Source organism: Pan troglodytes, chromosome 8 (assembly GCF_028858775.2).
Source record: "Pan troglodytes isolate AG18354 chromosome 8, NHGRI_mPanTro3-v2.0_pri, whole genome shotgun sequence".
NCBI classification, from domain to species: domain Eukaryota; kingdom Metazoa; phylum Chordata; class Mammalia; order Primates; family Hominidae; genus Pan; species Pan troglodytes.
Genome location: NC_072406.2, coordinates 98,654,213 through 98,677,147, shown reverse-complemented (window position 1 = coordinate 98,677,147; position 22,935 = coordinate 98,654,213). Strand labels below are relative to the sequence as shown.

Here is a 22,935-nt window from a genome sequence, read left to right as displayed (position 1 = left end):
TTGTTTTTCCATTTTGTACTACAGTCACGCATTACTTAATGACAGGGTTACATTCTGAGCAATGCATCATTAGGCGATTTCATTGTGCACACAGAACACAAAGCTAGATGGGATAGTCTGCCACACACCTAGGCTATATGGTGTAGCCTGTTGCTTCTGATATGTTGCCGTACTGAATATTGTAGGCAGTTGTAACACAGTGGTAAGTATTTGTGTATCTAAACCTAGAAAAGGTACAGTAAAAATACATATAAAAATGGTACACCTATATAGGACACTTAACCATGAATGGAGCTTGCAGGATTGCAAGTTTCTTTGGGGAGTCAGTGAGTGAATGTGAAAGCTTAGGACACTACTGTAGACTTTATAAAGACTGTACACATATGCTGCACTAAAGTTATAATAGTTTCTTCAATGATAAATTAACCTTAGCTTACTGTAATGGCTTGTTTTTTTCTTTTTGCTTTTTGTTTTGAGACAGTCTCCCTCTGTCACCTAGGTTGAAGTGCAGTGGTGTGAACACTGTTCATTGCAGCCTTGACCTCCTGGGCTCAACTGATCCTCCCACCTCAGCGTCCCTAGTAGCTGGGACTACAGGTGGACATCACCACACCCTGGTGATCTTGTATTTTTTGTAGAGGTGGGGTTTCACCATGTTGTCGAGGCTGGTCTTGAACTCCTGGGCTCAAGCAATCCTCCCCGCTTGGCCTCCCAAAGTGTTGGGATTACAGACGTGAGGCACTGTGGCCAGCCAGCTTACTGTAACTTTTTAACATTATAAATGTTTTAATTTGTTTAAAACTTTTTGGCTATTGTTAATAACACTTAGCTTAAACACACTGTACTACTGTACAAAAATATTTTCATTCTTTATATCTTTATTCCGTAAGCTTTTTTCTATTTTTAAAATTATTTTTAATTTTACTTTAAAATCTTTTTTGTTGCCTGGGTGCGGTGGCTCACGCCTGTAATCCCAGCACTTGGGGAAGTTGAGGCAGGTGGGTCACCTGAGGTCAGGAGTTTGAGGCCAGTCTGGCCAACATGGTGAAACCCTATCTCTACTAAAAATACAGTTAGCCAGGCGTGGTGGCGGGAGCCGAGATCGCGCCACTGTACTCCAGCCTGGGCAACAGAGCGAGACTGCCAAAAAAAAAAAAAAAAAGAAAAAAAAATTTTTTTTTTGTTTGTTAAAAAGTTAAGATACACCAGCCTAGACCTATCCAGAGTGAAGATCATAATTCTCACAGTCTTCCACCTCCACATCTTGTGCCACTGGAAGTTCTTCAAGGGCACTAACATACGTGGAGCTGTCATCTCCTATGATGCCAGCCTTCTTCTGGAATAACTCCTGAAGTACCTGTCTGAAGCGATTTTACAATGAACTTTTTTTTGTTTTACAAGTAGAAGGAGTATATTCTAAAATGGTTACAATATAGTAAATACATAAACCAGTAACTGTTATTGTTAATAGTCATTCATTGTCAAGTGTTACTTACTGTATCTAATTGTATGTGCTGTACTCTTTTTTTTTTTTTTTTTGAGATGGAGTTTTTGCTCTTGTTGTCCAGGCTGGAGTGCAGTGGTGGGATCTCAGCTTACCGCAACCTCCGCCTCGCAGGTTCAAGCAATTCTCCTGCCTCAGCCTCCAGAGTACCTGGGATTACAGGCATGCACCTCCACGCCCAGCCAATTTTGTATTTTTAGTAGAGGCAGGGTTTTTCCATGTTGGTCAGGCTGGTCTCAAACTCCCGACCTCAGGTGATCCACCCACCTCGGCCTCCCAAAATGCTAGGATTACAGGCGTGAGCCACCGCACCTGGCCTGTATGTACTGTACCCTTATAGGACTGGCAGCACAGTAGGTTTGTTTACAAAAGCATCACTACAAACACTCGCCTAATGCATTGTGCTAAGATGTCACTAAATGTTAGGAATTTTTCAGCTCCATTAAAATCTTATGAGACCACCGTTATATATGCAGTTTGTAATTGACCAAAACCTTGTTATGTGGTACATGACTCTGTAAAGTACATTATTATTAACTGTAGTTACCATGCTATAAGTCAGATCTCCAGAAGCTAATCATTTTATAATGGGAAGTTTCTACCCTTTGACCAAAATCCCATTTCCCCTACCTGCCAGCCCCTGGCAACCACCTTTCCACTCTTCGTTCCTATGAATTTGACTTCTTTAGTGAATCCCTACTTTTTCCCAAATGGTTTATAATCTATTACTGTATTTAATTATTTGGGGCCTAAATTTGTCCTGATTTGGCTAGTAGAGCCTCATTAAGCTGGCTGTTTGATTCCTCTGCCATGTCCCCATCATTTTGTGAAAACTTCTTTCTTCCTGGTGTAACACAGTGTTCTAGGTTCATCTTGTACCTGGTCAGCTGTAGGCTCGGGATCAGGTCCATTCTCCGAGGAGTAATGATTCTCTTTAGTGGAGAATGGTATTAGAGACTATGATAATGGGCCCTAGGTGTGTCCTTTGCTTCTTGGCGCTTTTAGCAAACGGGCATAGGAAACATGCACGTATACATATATTACATACATACATATATATTCACATACATTCACATACAAATATACCTTCACATATATATGTGGATTCATGCCTGTGTACATAAGTGATCTAGAAATCATGAATTCACACATAATCTTCAGTATCCATGCATTTTCACAGGATTATTTCTTGCCTTCTGTCTTTTTCACAGTGAGAGCCCAGGGTTCTTTCTGGCCTTATGTCTTTTTCACAGTGAACAACAGCAGCAGCACATTTACTCAACTTATATCTAAATAGGTACAGAATTGCTTTGCCCATTCCACTACAATAAGTAAATTTACAAAAATTTTCAGGAATTGTTTGGCAATTCTGCACTTGCCCTACTCCACCCTGCCCAAGATTGAGGGTATAAAGTCAAATAATATGTTCACAAATTACTTGGGATTATTTCTGCCTGCCTGCCTCTTGACTGGTCAGTGCATTGGGTGGTTTGTCTGGCTTCTCTTCACAGTGTTTGCTGTCCATGTGAAATATGAGTAGGTTTCTTTGTTCTGGTTTGCTTTAAGTGTTGGGGTTTTCCGTTTCCATTCTTACCTTTTTTTTTTTTAATGTGTACAACATTATAAAAGTCAAAACTATATAAAAAGGTAAGTTTAATGAGGTCACTTCATCTGAGATGTGTTCCAGTCTGTCACCCATCCTTGTAGGGAACCAATTTTATTGTTTTCTGCTTTTTCTTTTCTATGTTTCTTTTTTATATAAAAATAAACAGACTAAAATTTTTCAGCCAGGTGTGGTGGTTCACGCCTGTAATCCCAGCTCTTTGGGATGCCAAAGCAGGCAGATCACCTGAGGTCAGGAGTTCGAGAGCAGCCTGACCAACATGGATAAACCCCGTCTCTACTAAAAATACAAAATTAGCCGGGCGTGGTAGCACATGCCTGTAATCCCAGCTACTCGGGAGGCTGAGGCAGGAGAATCGCATGAATCTGGGAGGCGGAGGTTGCAGTGAGCCAAGATCGCGCCATTGCACTCCAGCCTGGGCAACAAGAGTGAAACGCCGTCTCAAAAAAAAATTTTTTTTTCTTACATAAAAAGTAGCATCTATATGTCCTGTTTTGCACTGTCTCTCCTTTAAAATTTAGTAATATTTCTTGGAAATCACTATCAGTTCATGTAGATCTTCCCCAGTATATATTTTTATAATTCTAAAGATTGGTTTTAGATTTTTTTCTTTAGTTTCTGTCTTCCTCCATTCTCTTACATGTTAACTGTTTATATCTTTTAAATTGTTTCTTTTTAACGTTGTATGTGCATAGTTTACCCACATCCAGTATTGGCAAAATTTTATACTTTCAGCATGTCCTGTTATTATTTGTTTCTAATCTCAATTTACTGTTGTTCAAAGGTGGCTTCTTAGGATCTGGTTCAGATGTTGTAAAAGAAATCCCAAATTAGTTATTAATAGATAGCTTATTTTTCTCTGGCTTACCAGTCTCTGGTTGTTTATCTCTGGACAATTTTCAAATTGCTGCAGTGTAGGGGACCCAGGCTTCCCTTGTGTGGTGGTATTCTATCATTTCTAGACTATTGATTAAGATAGAAGGAACTAGAAGGGAAGGCAATGAACCATCCCTAGAAGCCAGGACCCAGAAGGTGTACCTCACTTCTCTTCACACTTCATTGGCAAGAGCTTAGTCACATGCCCATGCAAGCATCAAGATGTTGAGAAATCTATGTGAGCATGTGTCCAGCTAAATGTTCTTAAGGGAAAATGAAGGGGAGAATGGATATTCTCTAATCGCAGGTGGTGTTGTCTCAAGATATTTATAGCTTCCGGTTTTTTTATTTCTAAATTTGATAATCTTTCTAATACAACTTGTCATCAATATTTAATGGTATTTTTAGTTGTGAGAACTGTTATTTTAGCTGATTTTGGTCATGGCTCTCATACTAGTATCTTTTAGTTTTAATTGTTGAATTATAGGCTAAGTTATGTTCTCACAAAATGCCAACTACTGAATTTTATGGTTTTTTGCATGGACTTTTTAGAACTTATGACCAAGTTATGCTATTTCCTGGTGATATTCTGAAGTGACAGTTACCTACTTTTAATAAAACCGTGGCTACCAATTATGCTTTTGAAGTTCTACTCACAGTAGTGGTGTGCATTGTTCTTCATGAAGATAGGAATTGACAATTTTTTCATAAAAATGGCAGCTGTCTTTAAAAGTCATTACTACCTGTTGTACGCAGTTGATTCAGGCAGAGAAGAAAGACTTTGCAGCTTTATTTCTTCTCGTGAGATGTGGATTAGATTCTCTACACAGTGTTTCATATTGCATATTACAATTTCTAATTCTTGATAGTACAGATGCTGTTGGTTTTAATTTAGGAGTTTCTGTAGTCTTCCTTCAAATAATTCAATACTCTGGATATTTAACATGTGTTATGTTTTTTATAGTTTAAGACCATTTGAGATTGTATGATTATGCTTAAAAGGAAGTTGTAAAGAGCTCAAAGATTCTTTGTAAGACTTTTCTTCTCCTGCTTCTGATTCCAATTGTCTTTTTTAAAGGATTTTTATAAATCCTTTAAAGAAATTTTTGACAATCCAGATCCAAATTGTTTTTTTCTACTTCCCCCTTTTGAATTGCCGCTAAAGTACTGTGCACACATACACACATAGTTATGCATTGCAGTACTTCTTCAGAGTTCATTTAGTTGTACTTCATGCTGATTGATTGAATTACTGGTGATATGCTTGGGTGGGTAAAGCTGGATGAATTCTTATCAGCTTACTATTTTGTCTTCATACAGCACATAGTTTTTAAAACATAAATAAATTTGCTCTTCTTGTTCATAAAGTATTTATGGCTTAAAAACATTCCTTTTTTTTTGGCTGTGCGCTGTGGCTCACGCCAGTAATCCCAGCACTTTGGGAGGCCAAGGCAGGTGGATCACCTGAGGTCAGGAGTTCAAGACCAGCCTGGCCAACATGGCAAAACCCCATCTCTACTAGAAATACAAAAATTAGCCAGGCGTGGTGGCGCTTGTAATCCCAGCTACTCGGGAGGCTGAGGCAGGAGAATCGCTTGAACCCGGGAGGCGCAGGTTACAGTGAGCCGAAATCACACCATTGCACTCCAGCCTGGGCAGTAAGAGCGAGAAACTTTGTCTCAAAAACAAAACAAAACAAGAACAAAAGAAACCCATTCCTTTTTTTCCTGGCTTTTATGAGCCAGCCCAGTGGGGGATAACATGTCATTTCCTCTTAGATTTTCAGGAAGGAATGCTTTCTTTCCTCTGTTTTTGATGTTGTTGTTTTGGTTTTTTTGTTTGTTTTTGTTTTTTTGAGATGGAGTGTCACTCTGTCACCCAGGCTATAGTGCAGTGGTGCAGTCTTGGCTCACTGCAACCTCCATCTCCCAAGGCTCAAGTGATTCTCCTTCCTCAGCCTCCCGGGGTAGCTGGAATTACAGACGTGTGCCACCACACCTGGCTAATTTTTTTGTATTTTTAGTAGAGATGGGGTTTCACTATGTTGGACAGCCTGGTCTCAAACTCCTGACCTCAAGTGGTCTGCCCACCTCGGCCTCCCAAAGTGCTGGGATTACAGATGTGAGCCACCACGCCCGGCCTTTTCCTCCGGTTTATAGTTGTGATTCAGTAATCCAGTCTGTTAACAACAACCTTTGTGGTGTTATTGTAAAAACCAACTTTTATCCATTGTTTTAATAGAAACTATATTATCTCTCATGAAGAAATGCCCCATCAGTTTGTCAGTGGAATATTTTTTCCTTAGCTTTAATGGAATGTCACATTTGAGGTTTTTCTTGCTTATGCCCCTGGAGCACTGAATACAAAAGAATAATATATTTAAGATTACTAGTATTGAAATATGCTAAAATGGTTCTGAATATTTAGAATGTTAGATTATTATTATGAACTTTTTGCTTATTTTGTTCTGAGTATTTTTCTCATTAATTTTCCTAGCACACAGAATCCATCCTTTTTTTTTTGGAGACAGGATCTCGCTGTGTCACCCAGGCTGGAGTACAGTGGTGTGATCTTGGCTCACTGCAGCCTCCACTTCCTGGACTCAGGAGGTGATCCTCCCACCTCAGCGTCTCGAGTAGCTGGGACCACAGGCACGTGCCACCATTCCCAGCTAATTTTTGTATTTTTTGTAGAGACTGAGTTTCACCGTGTTGCACAGGCTGTCTCAAACTCCTGGGCTCAAGACATCTGTCTCCCTTGGCCTCCCAACTTGCTGGGATTATGGGTGAGAGCTACCATGCTTAGCCACAATTTTTTTTTTTTTTAATACAGAAAAAAGTTTAGGTATCTGGTTTATATGCTGTATCTGCTTTTCTTTCTTTCTTTTTTTTTTTTTTTTTTTTCCGAGACAGAGTTTTGCTTTTGTTGCTCAGGGTGGAGTGCAATGGCACGATCTCAGTTCACTGCAACCTCCGCCTCCCGGGTTCAAGCAATTCTCCTGCCTTAGTCTCCTGAGTAGCGGGGATTACAGGCACCTACCACCACGCGAGACGGGGTTTCACCATGTTGGCCAGGCTGGTTTCAAACTCCTGACCTCAAGTGATCCGCCCACCTTGACCTCCCAAAGTGCTAGGATTACAGGCGTGAGCCACTGCACCCGGCCTGTATCTGCTTTTCTGTTGCCCAGGCTGGAGTGCAATGGTGCAATCTTGGCTCACTGCAGCCTCTACCTTCTGGGTTCAAGTGATTCTCCTGCCTCAGCCTCCCAAGTAGCTGGGACTACAGTGCCTGCCACCACACCTGGCTAATTTTTTGTATTTAGTAGAGATGGGATTTCACCGTGTTGGTTAGGCTGGTCTCCAACTCCTGACCTCAGGTGATCCACCTGCCTCGGCCTCCCAGAAGGTCTCAAACTCCTGACCTCAGGTGATCCACCTGTCTCGGCCTACCAAAATGCTGGGATTACAGGCATGAGTCACGGTACCTGGCCCTGTATCTGCTTTTCAAACAAGAATAAAATTAAGAAGATTAAAGACAAGCCTGGTGGTGCAATCAGAATGACACTGTTAACATTTAGCTAGGTTGCTAAATGGTAAGGGTGATTTTTGATTTTCCATGGAAAGTTGATTGCTATATGATATTTTTACATATATTGTACACACACAATCACTTCCACTGAGTGAAATTAGCCTGTGACATACCACTGTTTTGTGCTTTACATACACAGTTCACTTAGGAGCATGTGGAATTACTGTACTGTTTTGGAATGATGTAAAGAGCTCAGTCAGTGTTCCCTTTTCTCTCCCTGTTTCTTCCTCTCCCTGCCATATGTGTATGTTAGCCATATACAGATATTACTTATTTTAATTTTTAATTAGATGTGTCTTCAATATCTCTCCTCCCATAATAAACCCTATATTAATCTTGTAAGACACTGAAATAAAAGTCAAGAAAAAGTTCTAATTGGACTACTTCCCTTTAGATTGCTTATTAGTATTAAAATGGTAAAACATCATCAAAAGCTTTAAAACTAATAGTATTACTAAATTGCCTTGTTCAACAGCATAACCAAAAGTTCCTTTAATATGACCTTTTAATATAAATTGTTCAATTATTCTGTATGCTGTTATGCTTCAAGGACTTTTGAGATGAATAGACACATCAGTTATTCCATTTGTTTATCATATTCTTTATTAGGTAGGTAGGCTATATATTTCTGTTTTCTTACGAATGTGTTAGACTTAAACCAAGCAGCACATCATCACATAACAATTAATAATAACATTTAATACTTACAAAGCACTTTTTTTTTTTTTTTTTTTTTAAAGACAGTCTCGCTTTGTCGCCCAGGCTGGAGTGCAGTGGCGCAATCTCGGCTCACTGCAACCTCCACCTCCCGGGTTCAACTGATTCTCCCGCCTCAGCCTCCTGAGTAGCTGGTACTGCAGGTACTCACCACCATGCCCGGCTAATTTTTGTATTTTTAGTAGAGACGGGGTTTCATCCTGTTGGCCAGGCTGGTCTCAAACTCCTGACCTCAGTCGATCCGCCTGCCTTGGCCTCCCAAAGTGCTGGGATTACAGGCGTGAGCCACCACACCCGACAGCACATATTCTTTCAGGCACTCTTACAGTGTTTTAATTTTTTGAGACAGAGTCTCGCTCTGTCGCCCAGGCTGGAGTGCAATGGCACCATCTCAGATCACTGCAACCTCCGACTCCTGGGTTCTAGCAATTCTCCTCCCTCAGCCTCCCAAGTAGTTGGGACTACAGGCGCCCACCACCGCGCCCAGCTAATTTTTTGTATTTTTAGTAGAGACGGGGTTTCACCGTGTTAATCAGGATGGTCTCAATCTCCTGACCTCGTGATCCGCCCGCCTCAGCCTCCCAAAGCGCTGGGATTACAGGCGTGAGCCACTGCGCCCGGCCTAGTCAGTGCTTTTTAAAAATAATTTCTCTTTTTGCTTCTTTAATTTCTTTAATTTTATTTTTTGTAGAGACAGGATCTTGCTTTCTTGCCCAGGCTGTTGTGAACTCCTGGCTTCAAGTGATCTTCCTGCCTCGGCCTAGAGGTGTGCTGCAATTACTGGCATGAGCCACTGTGCCTAGCCCAATCAGTGCTTTTTAAAAAGAAGTAAAATGCTTGAGCTTTGAGGCACTCATTCTTGCCAAAAGGCTGTTGTTACCAGAGCCTGGGCTCTGAGTATGCTTGAGGTACTAAAGGTAGTTCAAATTAGGGATCCATAACTAGCAGACACACAAGTTACATAGCTGGTCTTTGAAAAGAATGGAAGGAATAGAGAGGTTGGTTTTAAATTTTATGTTCAGTCCACTTTATGTGTTGTGTCTCAGGAAGCCAGATCAAGTCATTGCATGAGTGCATAAATTGTTTCAGATTGCTAATGCATCATCATGTTATGCAAACCTGGCATTTATGAATGATGGGTTTGTGTACACAATCCAAATGAGAATTTTTCCACTTTATTAGAGATAATATATTAAAAGCTAACCATTAGTTCACACTAATGCTTAATGCTAATTATGTTGCTTCAGTGCAGCTAGTAAGGGGATATAGTTAAGTTTTTTAATGTAGATTTTTTGACAGTCTTGAAGTATGATTTTCCACTTGTCTTCTTATTTTTGTTGTAGTGAAAATAAGATTTGTTTCATAAGAGAAAATCTCTAATTTGTCCAAACCATGTATTTGAAGTTCAAAACATAATTTAACGTCACTTTTGTAGAGGATAGAGAGGATGAGGTGTTACCTTTCTATTTTGTCTTTGTAATTATGCAGTTTTCTCTTGAAAGTGAGGGTTTTGTTCTTTTACTTGATTTGATTTTGTAGGTTTACTGTCATTTATTCTCAATTCGGAAATTCAGTGTTAAAACTGAAAATCCCCTGGAAGTTTAAGTCAATTGATAGGGCAGCACAATAACCTCAATTGATGTGTGAGGGACTTTACATCTTTGTCCTGCTTAGTGTGATATTTTGCTGCAGAAATCATGTATGTTATTACATGGTACTTTTTTGGATCCCACTGTGTCTTGGAATATGTGGTATATGTATTATATTTACCTTGATAAAATTTGAGAACTCTTGAGTGGTGGCACACAGCTGGCTGCAGTGGTTTGCTTTAAATGAGCGCATTGTCTGTCATAAACTGCTGGATTCCCATTGTTGGAAGATTGTGAGGCATGAATTGGTAGTAGGAAGAATAAAGTTTTGCCAAAGAACCCATTGAACTATTATTATTATCATCATTACTATTTTTAAAATATTTTTGAGACGGAGTCTTGCTTTGTCACCCAGGTTGGTCTTGAACTCCGGGGCTCACCCAGGTTGGTCTTGAACTCCTGGACTCAAGTGATCCTCCTTCCTCACTCTCCCAAAGTGCTGGGATTACAGGCATGAGCCATCATGCCCAGCCCATGTTGAGTTAAATGTGTTGATTACTTAGTAAGCCTAGCAAGAGGTTTACCTTTTTTTTTTTTTTGAGACGGAGTCTCACTCTGTCACCCAGGCTGGAGTGCAGTGGCACAGTCTTAGCTCACTGCAACCTCTGCCTCCGGATTCAGGTGATTCTCCTGCCTCAGCCTCCCAAATAGCTGGGATTACAGATGCCTGCCACCATGCCCAGCTAATTTTTTTTATTTTTAGTAGAGACGGGGTTTCACTATGTTGACCAGGCTCGTCTCAAACTCCTGACCTCAAGTGATCCACCCGCCTTGGCCTCCCAAAGTGCTGGGATTGCAGGCGTGAGCCACCATGTCTGGCCTAGGTTTACTTTCAAGTGCCATCTTTTCTTGGTTAGTCATAGTTGCACAGAGCACTAATTACTGATTTTGTGACCTAGTACTACAGTGATTATATTTGCCATAGACATGAGAATGGGAATTATGGTGGGACTGTTCCCAGATAGTATCCATCCTGGTGTTTCTAGGACATGTTTATGCATATAAATTATTCTTTATGATTTTTAGTTGAGAGTCTTTTATAAGGATGGAATCAGTTGATCTTTCTCTCATTTCTCTAGTCACCCACAAAAGCTGTATATAATGCCAGACATTGGAATCATCCAGATTCAGAAGAACTGCCTGGGCCACCAGTAGTAAAACCTCAGAGTGTCACAGTAAGTGAACTGTACTTATTTATTTTGTGTTTTTTAATAAGCTATAAATTAAGCAGTTACTCTTTTAATTCATAATTTGTAAATCTTTGACTTTTCTATTTAACAGTTTATTTTGGCTTTCTTTACTGAAACTTATTAGTTTCAGTTTAATTCATTGGAAAACTGAGGATTGTCAGTAAGATAGCAGAAATTCTAGTGCTGCTAGGTTAAACAATGAAAGCCATAAAAAATAAGGCTCTTGTTACTCATGACCCACATTTCATGGAATTTATAGTATTTAGTGTTTAAGAGCAAGATTGTCCATATTTGATGTTTGTATAAGAGCTATGTTGTGTATTACATCCTATATATATTTCTAAGTGGCTTTCAGTGCTTAATTTGCTTTTCAGAGGCAAATCTCTTCCTGTATTCTAGTAATACTTTTCAATCCAAAACATTAGGAAAAAGATTCTTAGCAACTTATTTTCTCCAGAATGACTGGTAATATCATACATGATTTCTAGGTTAACAGTAAAGCTTCAGTCATCTGGAGTTATCAAGTAACTTAGTTCTTTATAACAATAAGAAATTTGGGGATAGAAGTCTTTCTAAAGTATAATGTACAGTTCCCTGTCTTCTTAAACTGATTAGACTCCTTTTGATAGTATAAAGAAATCATTTTGTATATTAGTAGTAATATAGCATGCTCCTGTTATATCTATTTATTTCTACCCTAAACTACTTCACACTCTTGTGCTACTAAAATTCTTTCGACTCTGTCTAGTTTTTCTGTCCTGTCCCTTTCTGCTTATGAAAGCTATTTTTGCATGCAGTTGTGGTTCTTTAGTCTTTCTAATGGTACTAGAGACAAACGACAAATTGTGTGAAATAAAAAGTTTAAAAAAGACCAGAAGGAATCCTTGAGTGGTTCTTCTGTGTGCAGATATACATATGTCTTACCTGTTAGTGCATGGAATTCAAAGTATTTCTAAAGACCTTTGAGAGGCCTCCCTGCTCCCTGCTTTTTAAAAAGCTTTATTTACTTTTTTTTGAAGCTGAATTTGCCAGATAGATGAGACGTTCCTATTTTTATATATTTATTTAGAACAACTAATTTAATACCTTTATTAATAGGTGAGGCTGTCTTCAAAGGAACCAAATCAAAAAGATGATGGAGTTTTTAAGGCTCCTGCACCACCTTCCAAAGTGATAAAAACTGTGACAATACCTACTCAGCCCTACCAAGATATAGTTACTGCACTGAAATGCAGACGAGAAGACAAAGAAGTAAGCAGCCATATACAGTGTTTACTGCATGTCGATAGATTTTTGTATGTGACATTTAGCCTTTTAATATCTTCAACAAATATCAGTATACTGATACTCAGTTTTGAACCACAAACTTCTTTTGTCCTACCATCATCATTGTTCTAAAAATATTTTTGTTGCCATCTAACGAACTATTTTATGCACTTATGTAAAGTACCGTGAGCCCATAGATTTAAATATGCTAGTTCCTAGTTAAAAAGGGGTGAACTTTTTTTTTCTTGGCAGTTATATACTGTTGTTCAGCACGTGAAGCACTTCAACGATGTTGTAGAATTTGGTGAAAATCAAGAGTTCACTGATGACATTGAGTACTTGTTAAGTGGCTTAAAGAGCACTCAGCCTCTAAACACACGTTGCCTTAGGTAAGATCTTATTTTTATATTTTACAATTATGTGCATGCTGTATTAAATTTTTTCAACTAGGTGTTGTCCAAAAAGCCAAACATTTTTTATTTTGTTATGATGGGGTAGTATGTATAGCCAGTGATATGTTAAAATGCTATCCATTTCTTTATAAAGAATTTGATTCTGCATGATAAGAGGGAAAGCTGGGTGATGAGAGCCTTTTTAGTATAGCATAGGCTTCAGTTTTCAAGAGCTTAAAAAAAAAAAATTATGCTAAAGCATCTTTTTGCCCTGGGTGGTGGCTCATACCTGTAATCCCAGCATTTTGGGAAGCCAAGTTGGGAGGATCATGTGTGTCCAAGAGTGCGAGACCACCTTGGGCAACATAGTGAGACCCCATGTCTACAAAAAATAAAAAACGAGTCATGGTGGCATATGCCTGTAGTTCCAGCTACTTGGGAGGCTGAGGTGGCAGGATGGCTTGAGCCCGTGATCATGCTGCTGCACTCCAGCCTGGATGATAGAGTGAGGTGAGGCCCTGTCTCCAAAAACAAGAAAGAAAAAATTACCAGAAAGAAATAAAGTAAATAATTAAAAAAAAATCTTTTAAGTTCTTTTTACCTCTGATGTTCGAGTAATAAGTTAGATTTATTTAAGCATATTGTGATCTGGACGCTTACATTTGCACCCAAATGCTCAAAAAGATGATCTTTTGTATTTCCTAATGGATTGATTGAATACTATAATTTTGATTAAATTTTTCAGTCATTTGGAGTATATCCAATCAAATATAATTAATTATAATTTTTATCAGAAGTATTAATGAAAGGCAGCTCAGATTTTAAGCTTTTAATGGTGGTAGTAGTAACGTAAGGAATGCACTAAAGACAATTACGTTATTTTTTTAAAATACAGTGTACCTAATCATGCACTAGGCATCAGTATATTTTTAATAATGTGTTTTGCCTATGGTTTCTATATTGTGATCATGTATGGGCAGTGCTTTGACCCTTTTACCCCCTTCCTATTTGCTGGTTTTGGTATTACACAAACTCAAAACTAATGTACTAGCTGTTTCCAGCCCCCCTAACCTGCTCTATTTTCTTGTAGTGTTATTAGCTTGGCTACTAAATGTGCCATGCCCAGTTTTCGAATGCACCTGAGAGCACATGGGATGGTAGCAATGGTCTTTAAAACCTTGGATGATTCCCAGCACCATCAGGTATTTTTTAAGTTTCTGAGATTGAGAAGCCTTATGTTGAAAACTACTAGTCTATTTGGCTATCAAAAATATCTTCACTGAATATTCTATAAATATATCCTAATTATAGATTGAGTTCATTTTATTTGCTAAATTTGTAGTGCTTACGGCCAGAAGTTTTTGCTTAATACTTATTTTATCATGAAAACGTGAAAACATTTTTTCTTAATGTGTCATTTTATACTTTTAAAATTGTATTTTGTTATCTTAGCTAATGTAGTATATTGATACAGAATTTTGTAAGCATAATTTTCTCTATAATCAGAAAGCACTGAGAAGAATCTTTTAATATTATTTGATACTAATGAATGGAAAAAAGCTGGTTTGGAAATGCAGCCCGAATTTTTTAGAAACGTTTTTGTCCAGTGTTGAATCTGGAACATGGCCTCATTGTGATAAGGAATAATTTCTTCATTTTCCTTGCCTTTGATGCTTTTGCATAATGATAAACATAACAAAAGTTATTAGGTTTAACATTTTCCAAAATTAGAAGAAAGTAACCATCATTGCTAATTATTAGCATTAGTAGTATTTTGAGATGGCCTTACTATATTTTTGTTAAAGAAATTATGTTCTAAATACAGATTAGGTGATAATTAATCTAATACTGCCTCTTCTGGGCTGGGCGCGGTGGCTCATGCCTGTAATCCCAGCACTTTGGGAGGCCAAAGTGGGCAGATCATCTCAGGTCAGGAGTTTGAGATCAGCCTGGCCAACATGGTAAAACCCTGACTCTACTAAAAATACAAAAAATTAGCTGGGTGTGGTGGCAGGCACCTGTAATCCCAGCTACTTGGGAGGCTGAGGCAGGAGAATTGCTTGAACCCGGGAGGTGGAGGTTGTAGTGATCTAAGGTTGTGCCACTGCACTCCAGCCTGGGAGACAGAGCGAGACTCTGTCTCAAAAAAAAAAAAAAAGAAGTTAGTTTGTTGCTGGGCAAGGTGGTGTGCATTTGTAAGTCCTAGCTACTCTGGAGACTAAGGGAGGATCTCTTGAGCTCAGGAGTTCAGATCCATTTTGGGAAACCTAGTGAGACCTCATCTCTTAAAAACAAACAAAAAAGAGAATTCGTTTGCTTTGTTATGCAGTTAACAGTGAACTTAGACATTACAGTGTGATTTTTAAGGGCAGTGGATACCCCATGGCCTTTACTATGGCATCCTAATTTCCAAAAATAATTCGCTGTATAAACATTTAATCAGACACCTGGTCTGATGCTTCTCTACTTCTGGGGGCTCAAAGTTTAAATCTTTAGACGATTGTGTTTTCTGTATATTGAAATAGGTTTAAGTACAGAATATCTCAAGTGTTGGAATATCCCAAATGTAAGACCTTTTTTTATATTCACATTTATCTAAAATATTTCACCTTCAGTATTTAGATTGTGTAAGTAGAGTGTCCTGGCCAGGTGCAGTGGCTCATGCCTATAATCCTAGCACTTTGGGAGGCTGAGGTGGGCAGATTGCCTGAGCTTAGGAGTTCGAGACCAGCCTGGGCAACATGGTGAAACCCCATCTCTACTAAAAATGCAAAAAATTACCTGGGCGTGGTGGTGCGTGCCTGTAATCCCAGCCACTCAGGAGGCTGAGGCACAAGAATTGCTGGAACCTGGGAGGCGGAGGTTGCAGTGATCTGAGATGGTGCCATTGTACTCCAGCCTGGGCGACAGAGCGAGACTCCCTCTCAAAAAAAAAAGTAGAGTGTGCTGATTTAACTACCTGATCTGAGTGATTTTGAGACATTTTATTAATGATTTAAAAAATTATTTGGTTCAACCAGACTTGATTGTTTTATTTTATTAAGCGATCCTCACAACTCACCCTCCCAAGTAACTGGGACTACAGGCTCCTGCCACTACGCCAGGCTAATTTTTGTATTTTATTTTATTTTATTTTATTTTAATTTAATTTAATTTAATTTTATTTTATTTTATATTATATTTTGAGAGAGTCTTGCTCTGTCGCCCAGGCTGGAGTGCAGTGACACAATCTTGGCTCACTGCAGCCTCTGCCTCCCGGGTTCAAGTGATTGTCCTGCCTCAGCCTCCTGAGTAGCTGGGATTACAGAGGTGCGTCACCATGCCCAGCTAATTTTTTTTTGTATTTTTAGTAGAGACAGGGTTTCATCGTGTTGGCCAGGCTGGTCTCAAACTCCCGACCTTAGGTGATCCACCTGCCTCAGCCTCCCAAAGTGCTGGGATTACAGACGTGAGCCACTGCGCCCGGCCTAATTTTTTTGTATTTTTAATAGAGATGGGGTTTCACCATGTTGTCAGGTTGGTCTCCATCACCTTACCTCAGGTGATCTGCCCACCTCGGCCTCCCAGAGTGCTGGGATTACAGGTGTGAGCCACCACGCCTGGCGATTGGTTTATTTTAAAGAAATCCAAATATGTATATTTCAGCATCCTGGGTTTATATACAGATGTAAACACAGCTGTGTTTTCCAGGGGAAAAAATGTGTTAAGGGTATGATATAGATTTAAAATTATTATTTAAATTATTGATTTTAAACTGAAATATGACTATCTGCTATATCATAAAGAATAGGCTGGGCTTGGTGGCTCACGCCTGTAATCTTAGCATTTTGAGAGGCCAAGGTGGGTGGATCATTTGGCCTCAGGTGTTCAGGACCAGCCTCGGCAACATGGTGAAACCCCATCCACAAAAAATACAAAAATATCAGCTGGGCATGGTGGCGCCTGCCGGTTGTCCCAGCTACTTGGGAGGCTGAGGTGGGGAGGATTGCTTGAGTCCAGACGGTCAAGGCTACAGTGAGCTAATATGGTGCCACTGCAGTCCAGCCTGGATGACAAAGTGAAACCCTGTCTCAAAAAGAAAACAAATGAGGTATATCATAATAAGGTTTTTATATATATATACTCACACACACATATCTGTAAAAATGTTTTATAAACTCTTAGCATAGTATAGCCTAAGAAATATGTAACTCAGCATATATTCTTAGAGCTATCAGGCATTCATGTATGGAGGATCCATTGAAAGGTAAATTTTAAGCAACAGCATTTTATTTTTTAAACATGTTTCTTCAGAATATTTTTAGAGAGGGGCCGGGCGTGGTGGCTCACACCTGTTATCCCAGCATTTTGGGAGGCCGAGGTGGGCGGATCACGAAGTCAGGAGATCGAGACCATCCTGGCTAACACCGTGAAACCCCGTCTCTACTAAAAAAATACAAAAAATAAGCTGGGCGTGGTGGCACACACCTGTAGTCCCAGCTACTCAGGAGGCTGAGGCAGGAGAATCGGTTGAACCCGGGAGGTGGAAGCTGCAGTGAGCCGAGATTGCGCCACTGCACTCCAGCCTGGGCGACAGAGTAAGACTCCATCTCAAAAAAAAAAAAAAAAAAAAAAAAGAAAAGAATATTTTTTAGAGGGACCACTGAATAAAACGTTTTTGAAGTTTCCAACATGGTTAGTAATATAAGTTTTAAGCATTAACTTGTAAACAAAAGTCATTAATAGTCTTATTTCCTGAGATGTCAGGAGTTGCTTACATGAAGTTTTTTTTCTTTTCTTTTTTTGGCCTGTTGAAGAATCTGTCCCTCTGTACAGCTGCCCTCATGTATATACTGAGTAGAGATCGTTTGAACATGGATCTTGATAGAGCTAGCTTAGATCTAATGATTCGACTGTTGGAACTGGAACAAGATGCTTCGTCAGCCAAGCTACTGAATGAAAAAGACATGAACAAAATTAAAGAAAAAATCCGAAGGCTCTGTGAAACTGTACACAACAAGCATCTTGACCTAGAAAATATAACGGTGGGTTCCTTCTTCCTTCCTTCTAAGATGAGAATTACTTTCAGAAAGTCTTTGGTTAGTTGCAGTAGCTGTGTGACTGTGGGCAAATTATTTTAATTCTAACCTTGGTTTACAGTTTGGCAAATTTCTTAGGTTTAGATCTGAGCATAATTTCATTCCTTGCCTGAACTTCCTAAACTAGTTTTTCTGTATTTAGGCTTTTTGCCCAATAAATAGTTGCACATTTTCTGTTGCATTTTGTCTAATCCTTTTCTCTTTATTTTTTAAGAAAAAAAGGGGCCGGGCACAGTGGCTCATGCCTATAATACCAGCATTTTGAGAGGCCAAGGCAGGTGGATTGCTTGAACCTGGGAGTTTGGGTCCGTCTTGGGTGACATGGTGAAACCCCAGCTCTGCAGAAAATACAAAAAAATCAGCCAGATATGGTGGTGTGCACTTGTAGTCCCAGCTAGTCAGGAGGCTTAGGTCGGAGAAATATCCTGAGCCCGGGGAGTTTGAGGGTACAGTGAGCCAAGGTCATGCCCCTGCACTCCAGCCTGGGTGACAGAGTGAGATTGTCTCAAAAAAAAAAAAAAAAAAAAAAAAAAAAAAAAAAAAGGGTAGAAACTACATGTAGGCTATTAGGAATTTTGAATTCCTATTCTCCATGGATTTCAGGGATAAACATTTCAGAGGATTTACATCCACCATTTTCTTTTTTAATTTTTATTTTATAATAATAGTAATAATTATTGTTTTTTGAGATAGCGTCTTGCTCTGTTGCCCAGGCTGGAGTGCGGTGGTGCAGTCATAGCTCACTGCAGCCTCAAACCCCTGGGCTCAAGTGATCCTCCCACCTCAGCCCCCCAAGTAGCTGGAACTACAGGTGTATGCCACCATATCTGGCTAACTTTTGTATTTTTAGTAGAGATGGGGTTTTCGCCATGTTGCCCAGGCTGGTTTTGAACTCCTGGGCTCAAGCGATCTTCCCTCAGCCTCTCAAAGTGTTGGGATTACAGGCGTGAGCCACCACCCCCGCCATAACTGCCTTTTCAATGAGCAAGCATCTATTTATCCCAGAGTACCTCAGGGTGTCTAACTGCTTCGTGGGACTTGAAGAACCCTGAAGACACCACAAGGAAGATTCCTAGGCACCTTGCCTCCCCTGAGGTGGTGTTCCTTATAATACAGTCATGGCCAGTGGCTGCTCTTAATGCTCATCACAATGCCCCATGTGTGAGATGGCTATTCCATTTTTGCTTTAGTTCAGTTTTGCTTTCTTCTGGCTTTTTACTTGTAGAATCAATATGTTCCATTCACATATTGGTGATTCCATCCACTTCTAGGCCAGTAGAAGATAATTGGCCTGTGGTTTTGAAAAAAAAGAAAAAAAGAAAAAATAAGTGTTTATTGTATAATAACCTGGTTTTCAGACATTTCCAACATCAAAACTCTATAAACATTTATTATTGTCTACTGTTCACAATGGACAAGTCCATGCAAATGTACCTCCAGAGTCCAAGGAAGCTGAGAGGCCAAAGAGTCTGATAAATCCAGTTTTTTAGAAAGAAACATTCAATAGGGACTTAGGAACAAAAGCCGTATCTGTGTCTCGGGATCCCCATGCCATTACACCCCACATCCGGGATTTATATGCTATATGGAAAGCATAATTCAGAATGGATGTGTAGGGCTATTGAAGTGTACATCAAGGTTGTTTGACATAAGGGCAGGATATACAGTAAGTACCTGATTTTACACAAGGATCAATGGGTAAACTGGAAATTTTAGAGGCTTTCCCAGAACAGATGTTAATTAATCAGAAGCCAGGCTGGGCGGTGTGGCTCACGCCCATAATCCCAGCACTTTGGGAATCCGAGGTGGGTGGATCACCTGAGACCAGGAGTTCGAGACCAGTCTGGCCAATATGGTGAAACCCCATCTCCACTAAAAATACAAAAATTAGCTGTGCGTGGTGGTGGGTGCCTGTATTCCCAGCTACTTGGGAGTCTGAGACATGAGAATCGCCTGAACCTGGAACCTAGGAGGCGAGGCGGAGGTTTCAGTGAGCCGAGATTGGCGCCACTGCACTCCATCCTGGGCAACAGAGCAAGACTACGTCTCCAAAAAAAACCAAACAAACAAAAGACAAAAAAACAAAAGCCAGTGTCTCCACACCTACTTAACTGAAGACTGCAGCATGTGCCACAAAAATTTATAGGATGCTTTGTGCTAGCCAGATGTGACTTAGGCTCTTGCTCTATTTTCTATTTTAATTAAGGTAGAGGTGGTAATAGATTCTGGTTATGGTGGAGGATGGGAGAGCAATTTAACTTTAAACAGCAAGATACAAAACTGACATGTATTCAGTACTTTTCACTTTATAAGATTGTGGAGAGAGGTGTTGTGCCCAGATGGCAAATCAATGATCCTCCATGTCATCATATCGTCTGTATGCTACATGTAAAACTTTTGTTTGTTTGTTTTTTTGAGACGAAGTCTTGCCCCTGTCACCCAGGCCGGAGTGCAGTGGTGTGATCTCGGCTCACTGCAGCCTCTACCTCCCAGGTTCAAATGATTCTCGTGCATCAGCCTCTTGAATAGCTGGGATTACAGGCGTGTGCCATCACGCCCAGCTAATTTTCTTGTATTTTTAGTAGAGACAGAGTTTTACTATGTTGGCTAAGCTGGTCTCGAACTCCTGAACTCAGGTGATCTGCCCTCCTCGGCCTTCCTGGGATTACAGACATGAGCCACTACGCCTGTCCAAAACATTTATAATTTTTATTTACTTCTGTATTTTTGCAGTGTCTACTGATTTTTTTCATGCTATAAAAGAATAAATTTGAGCCTATAGTTTTTATTTGCCTGCATAGTTGGATGAATATGACTTTATTTTTTTGTCTTCTATATTCAACATTTAGATTCATTTCAGGTATGCTGTTAAATAACATGATAAACTTGATAATTGAATTTGTCTTATGTTTTGTTGAATTTATTAGGATGATAAATACCAGAATAAAAACTTTCCTACACTCTATTAAATAGTTTACTCATATGATTAAGCCAGAGCACAGTTGTCAATTTTAGGATTCCTCTTTTCCCCACTAATGTTAGCTGTCCTTGAATATTTTTGTTTTAAATTGTACAGTAGATTTACTGTGTTGTTTTGTACAATGAATATCCTTTACACGTTTGTTTTGTTACTAGTTGCTTAATTTCTTGAATATATTGGTATTGCTGATGTGCCATGAAAAGATAATTTAAAATAGTAATATAGTCATGCTTTGCTTCATGACAGATATGCTCTAAAAATGCATCGTTAGGTGATTTTGTTGCTGTGTGAACATCAGAGTGTACTTACACAGACCTAGAAGTTATAACCTGCCACACATCTAGACTATGTGGTACAGCCTGTTGCTTTTAGGATGCAAACCTGTATAGCATGTTACTGTATTGAACACTGAAGGCAGTTGGAACACAATGGTGGTAAAATTTGTGCATCTAAACATAAAAAAGGTACAGTAAAAATATGGTATAAAAGATTTAAAAAGATACACCCATATGGACACTTACCATGAGTAGAGCTTGCAGGACTGGAAGTTGCTCTGTGTAAGTCAGTGAGTGAGTGATGAGTGTATGTGAAGGCTTAGGACATGACTGCACACTACTGTAGACTTGATAAACACCATACACTCTGGCTCCCAAAGTTTAACTGTTGACTCTTTTTTAATAACACTTAGCTTAAAACACAAATTGTATAGCTCTACAAAAATATTCTGTGAGCTTTTTTCTGCTTTTAAAATTATTATTTTTTAACTTTTAAAACTTTTTCTGTTAAAAATGAAGGCGACACACACACGTTAACCAAGGTCCACACAGGGTCAAGATTATCAATATGACTGTCTTCCACCTCCACATCTTGTCCCATTGGAACGTTTTAGGGGCAGTAAAACAGGCATGGAGGTGTCATCTCCCTTGATAACAATGTCTTGTCTTGGAATACCTCCTGAAGGACCTGCCTCGGGGGTCCCCCCCACTGCCTTGAAACTCTCTGGCTCTGTCAACCTGGCTGGAGTGCAGTAGCACGATCTCAGCTCACTGCAACCTCCACTTTCTGGGTTCAAGTGATCCTTGTCTCTCAGCCTCCCAAAGTGCTAGGATTACAGGTGTGAGCCACCTCGCGGCCTGTTCCTCTTATTTTCTGATTAGTGATTTGGCTGTGCTTTAATTCTGAGTACTATTCCAGTTTTCAAATAAAATGCTTGATTAGTAGGCTGTTTTTAAATGCTAGCTTATAGTATACTGACTATAACCTAAAATATCAAAGAATCCTTTTTATGCCAATAGAAACAAAAACAAAACTTCCTAAAAAGGCTCGAGTTTTAATTATTAATATCAAATTACCATCACCTTTCTTCTAAACAAAGAATGCCTCATTAGGCTTCAGCTTTGCCTGTATGACTCATGAATTAACACACACGAACCAGTCTAAATTACTCTTTGAGGGACAGAATGAAAAATGGGCACAATTGTATCTGTTTTTGTGGTATTGGATTCTAGTTCTATATTTGTCACCTTGGAGAACAACTTTTTTTTTTTTTTTTGAGACGGGATCTCACTCTGTCGCCCAGGTTGGAGTGCAGTGGCACAAATCTTGGCTCGCCGCAACCTCCACCTCCCGGGTTCAAGCAGTTCCTCCTGCCTCAGCCTCCCGAGTAGCTGGAATTACAGGCACCCACCACCACGCCCAGCTAATTTTTGTATTTTTAGTAGAGATGGGGTTTTACCATGTTGGCCAGACTGGTCTTAATCTCCTGACCTCAGGTGATCAGCCCGCCTCGGCCTCCCAAAGTGCTGGGATTACATACAGGTGTGAGCCACCGCACCTGGCCGAGAACAACTTTTTTAAAAGAAGTAGATTAAAATCTTCTAGATCTCTTCTAAATGTGCAGTCTTAAGGTTTTCACTGGTAATATCTGTTATTTGTATTTCTAAATATCTAATTTATGTGCATTTTTCAAATAGACCTGAAGGACTTAATGTAAACTCTCATCTTTTGAAGGGGAGAAACTTAGGGAGAAAAACCAGATCTTGTCAGTCTTTGCTAGTTAAAGCATTTCTTT

General features: G+C 39.5%; 1 protein-coding gene across 10 annotated transcripts in view; it reads left to right on the top strand.

Moving 5' to 3' along the window:
• Positions 1-22,935, top strand: part of WAPL (WAPL cohesin release factor) — a 90,490-nt gene that overhangs the window by 40,443 nt on the left and 27,112 nt on the right. For 6 of the 10 annotated variants that reach the window (XM_016918784.4, XM_016918785.4, XM_054660304.2 and 3 more), the window contains 5 exons: positions 11,038-11,133; positions 12,247-12,399; positions 12,667-12,803; positions 13,897-14,008; positions 17,603-17,830. In XM_016918784.4, coding sequence (XP_016774273.2) covers positions 11,038-11,133; positions 12,247-12,399; positions 12,667-12,803; positions 13,897-14,008; positions 17,603-17,830 — 726 coding nt within the window. The remainder of the gene's footprint in view (positions 1-11,037; positions 11,134-12,246; positions 12,400-12,666; positions 12,804-13,896; positions 14,009-17,602; positions 17,831-22,935) is intronic. The other 4 variants (XM_054660308.2, XM_063780796.1, XM_063780795.1 and 1 more) reach the window with 1 other exon arrangement.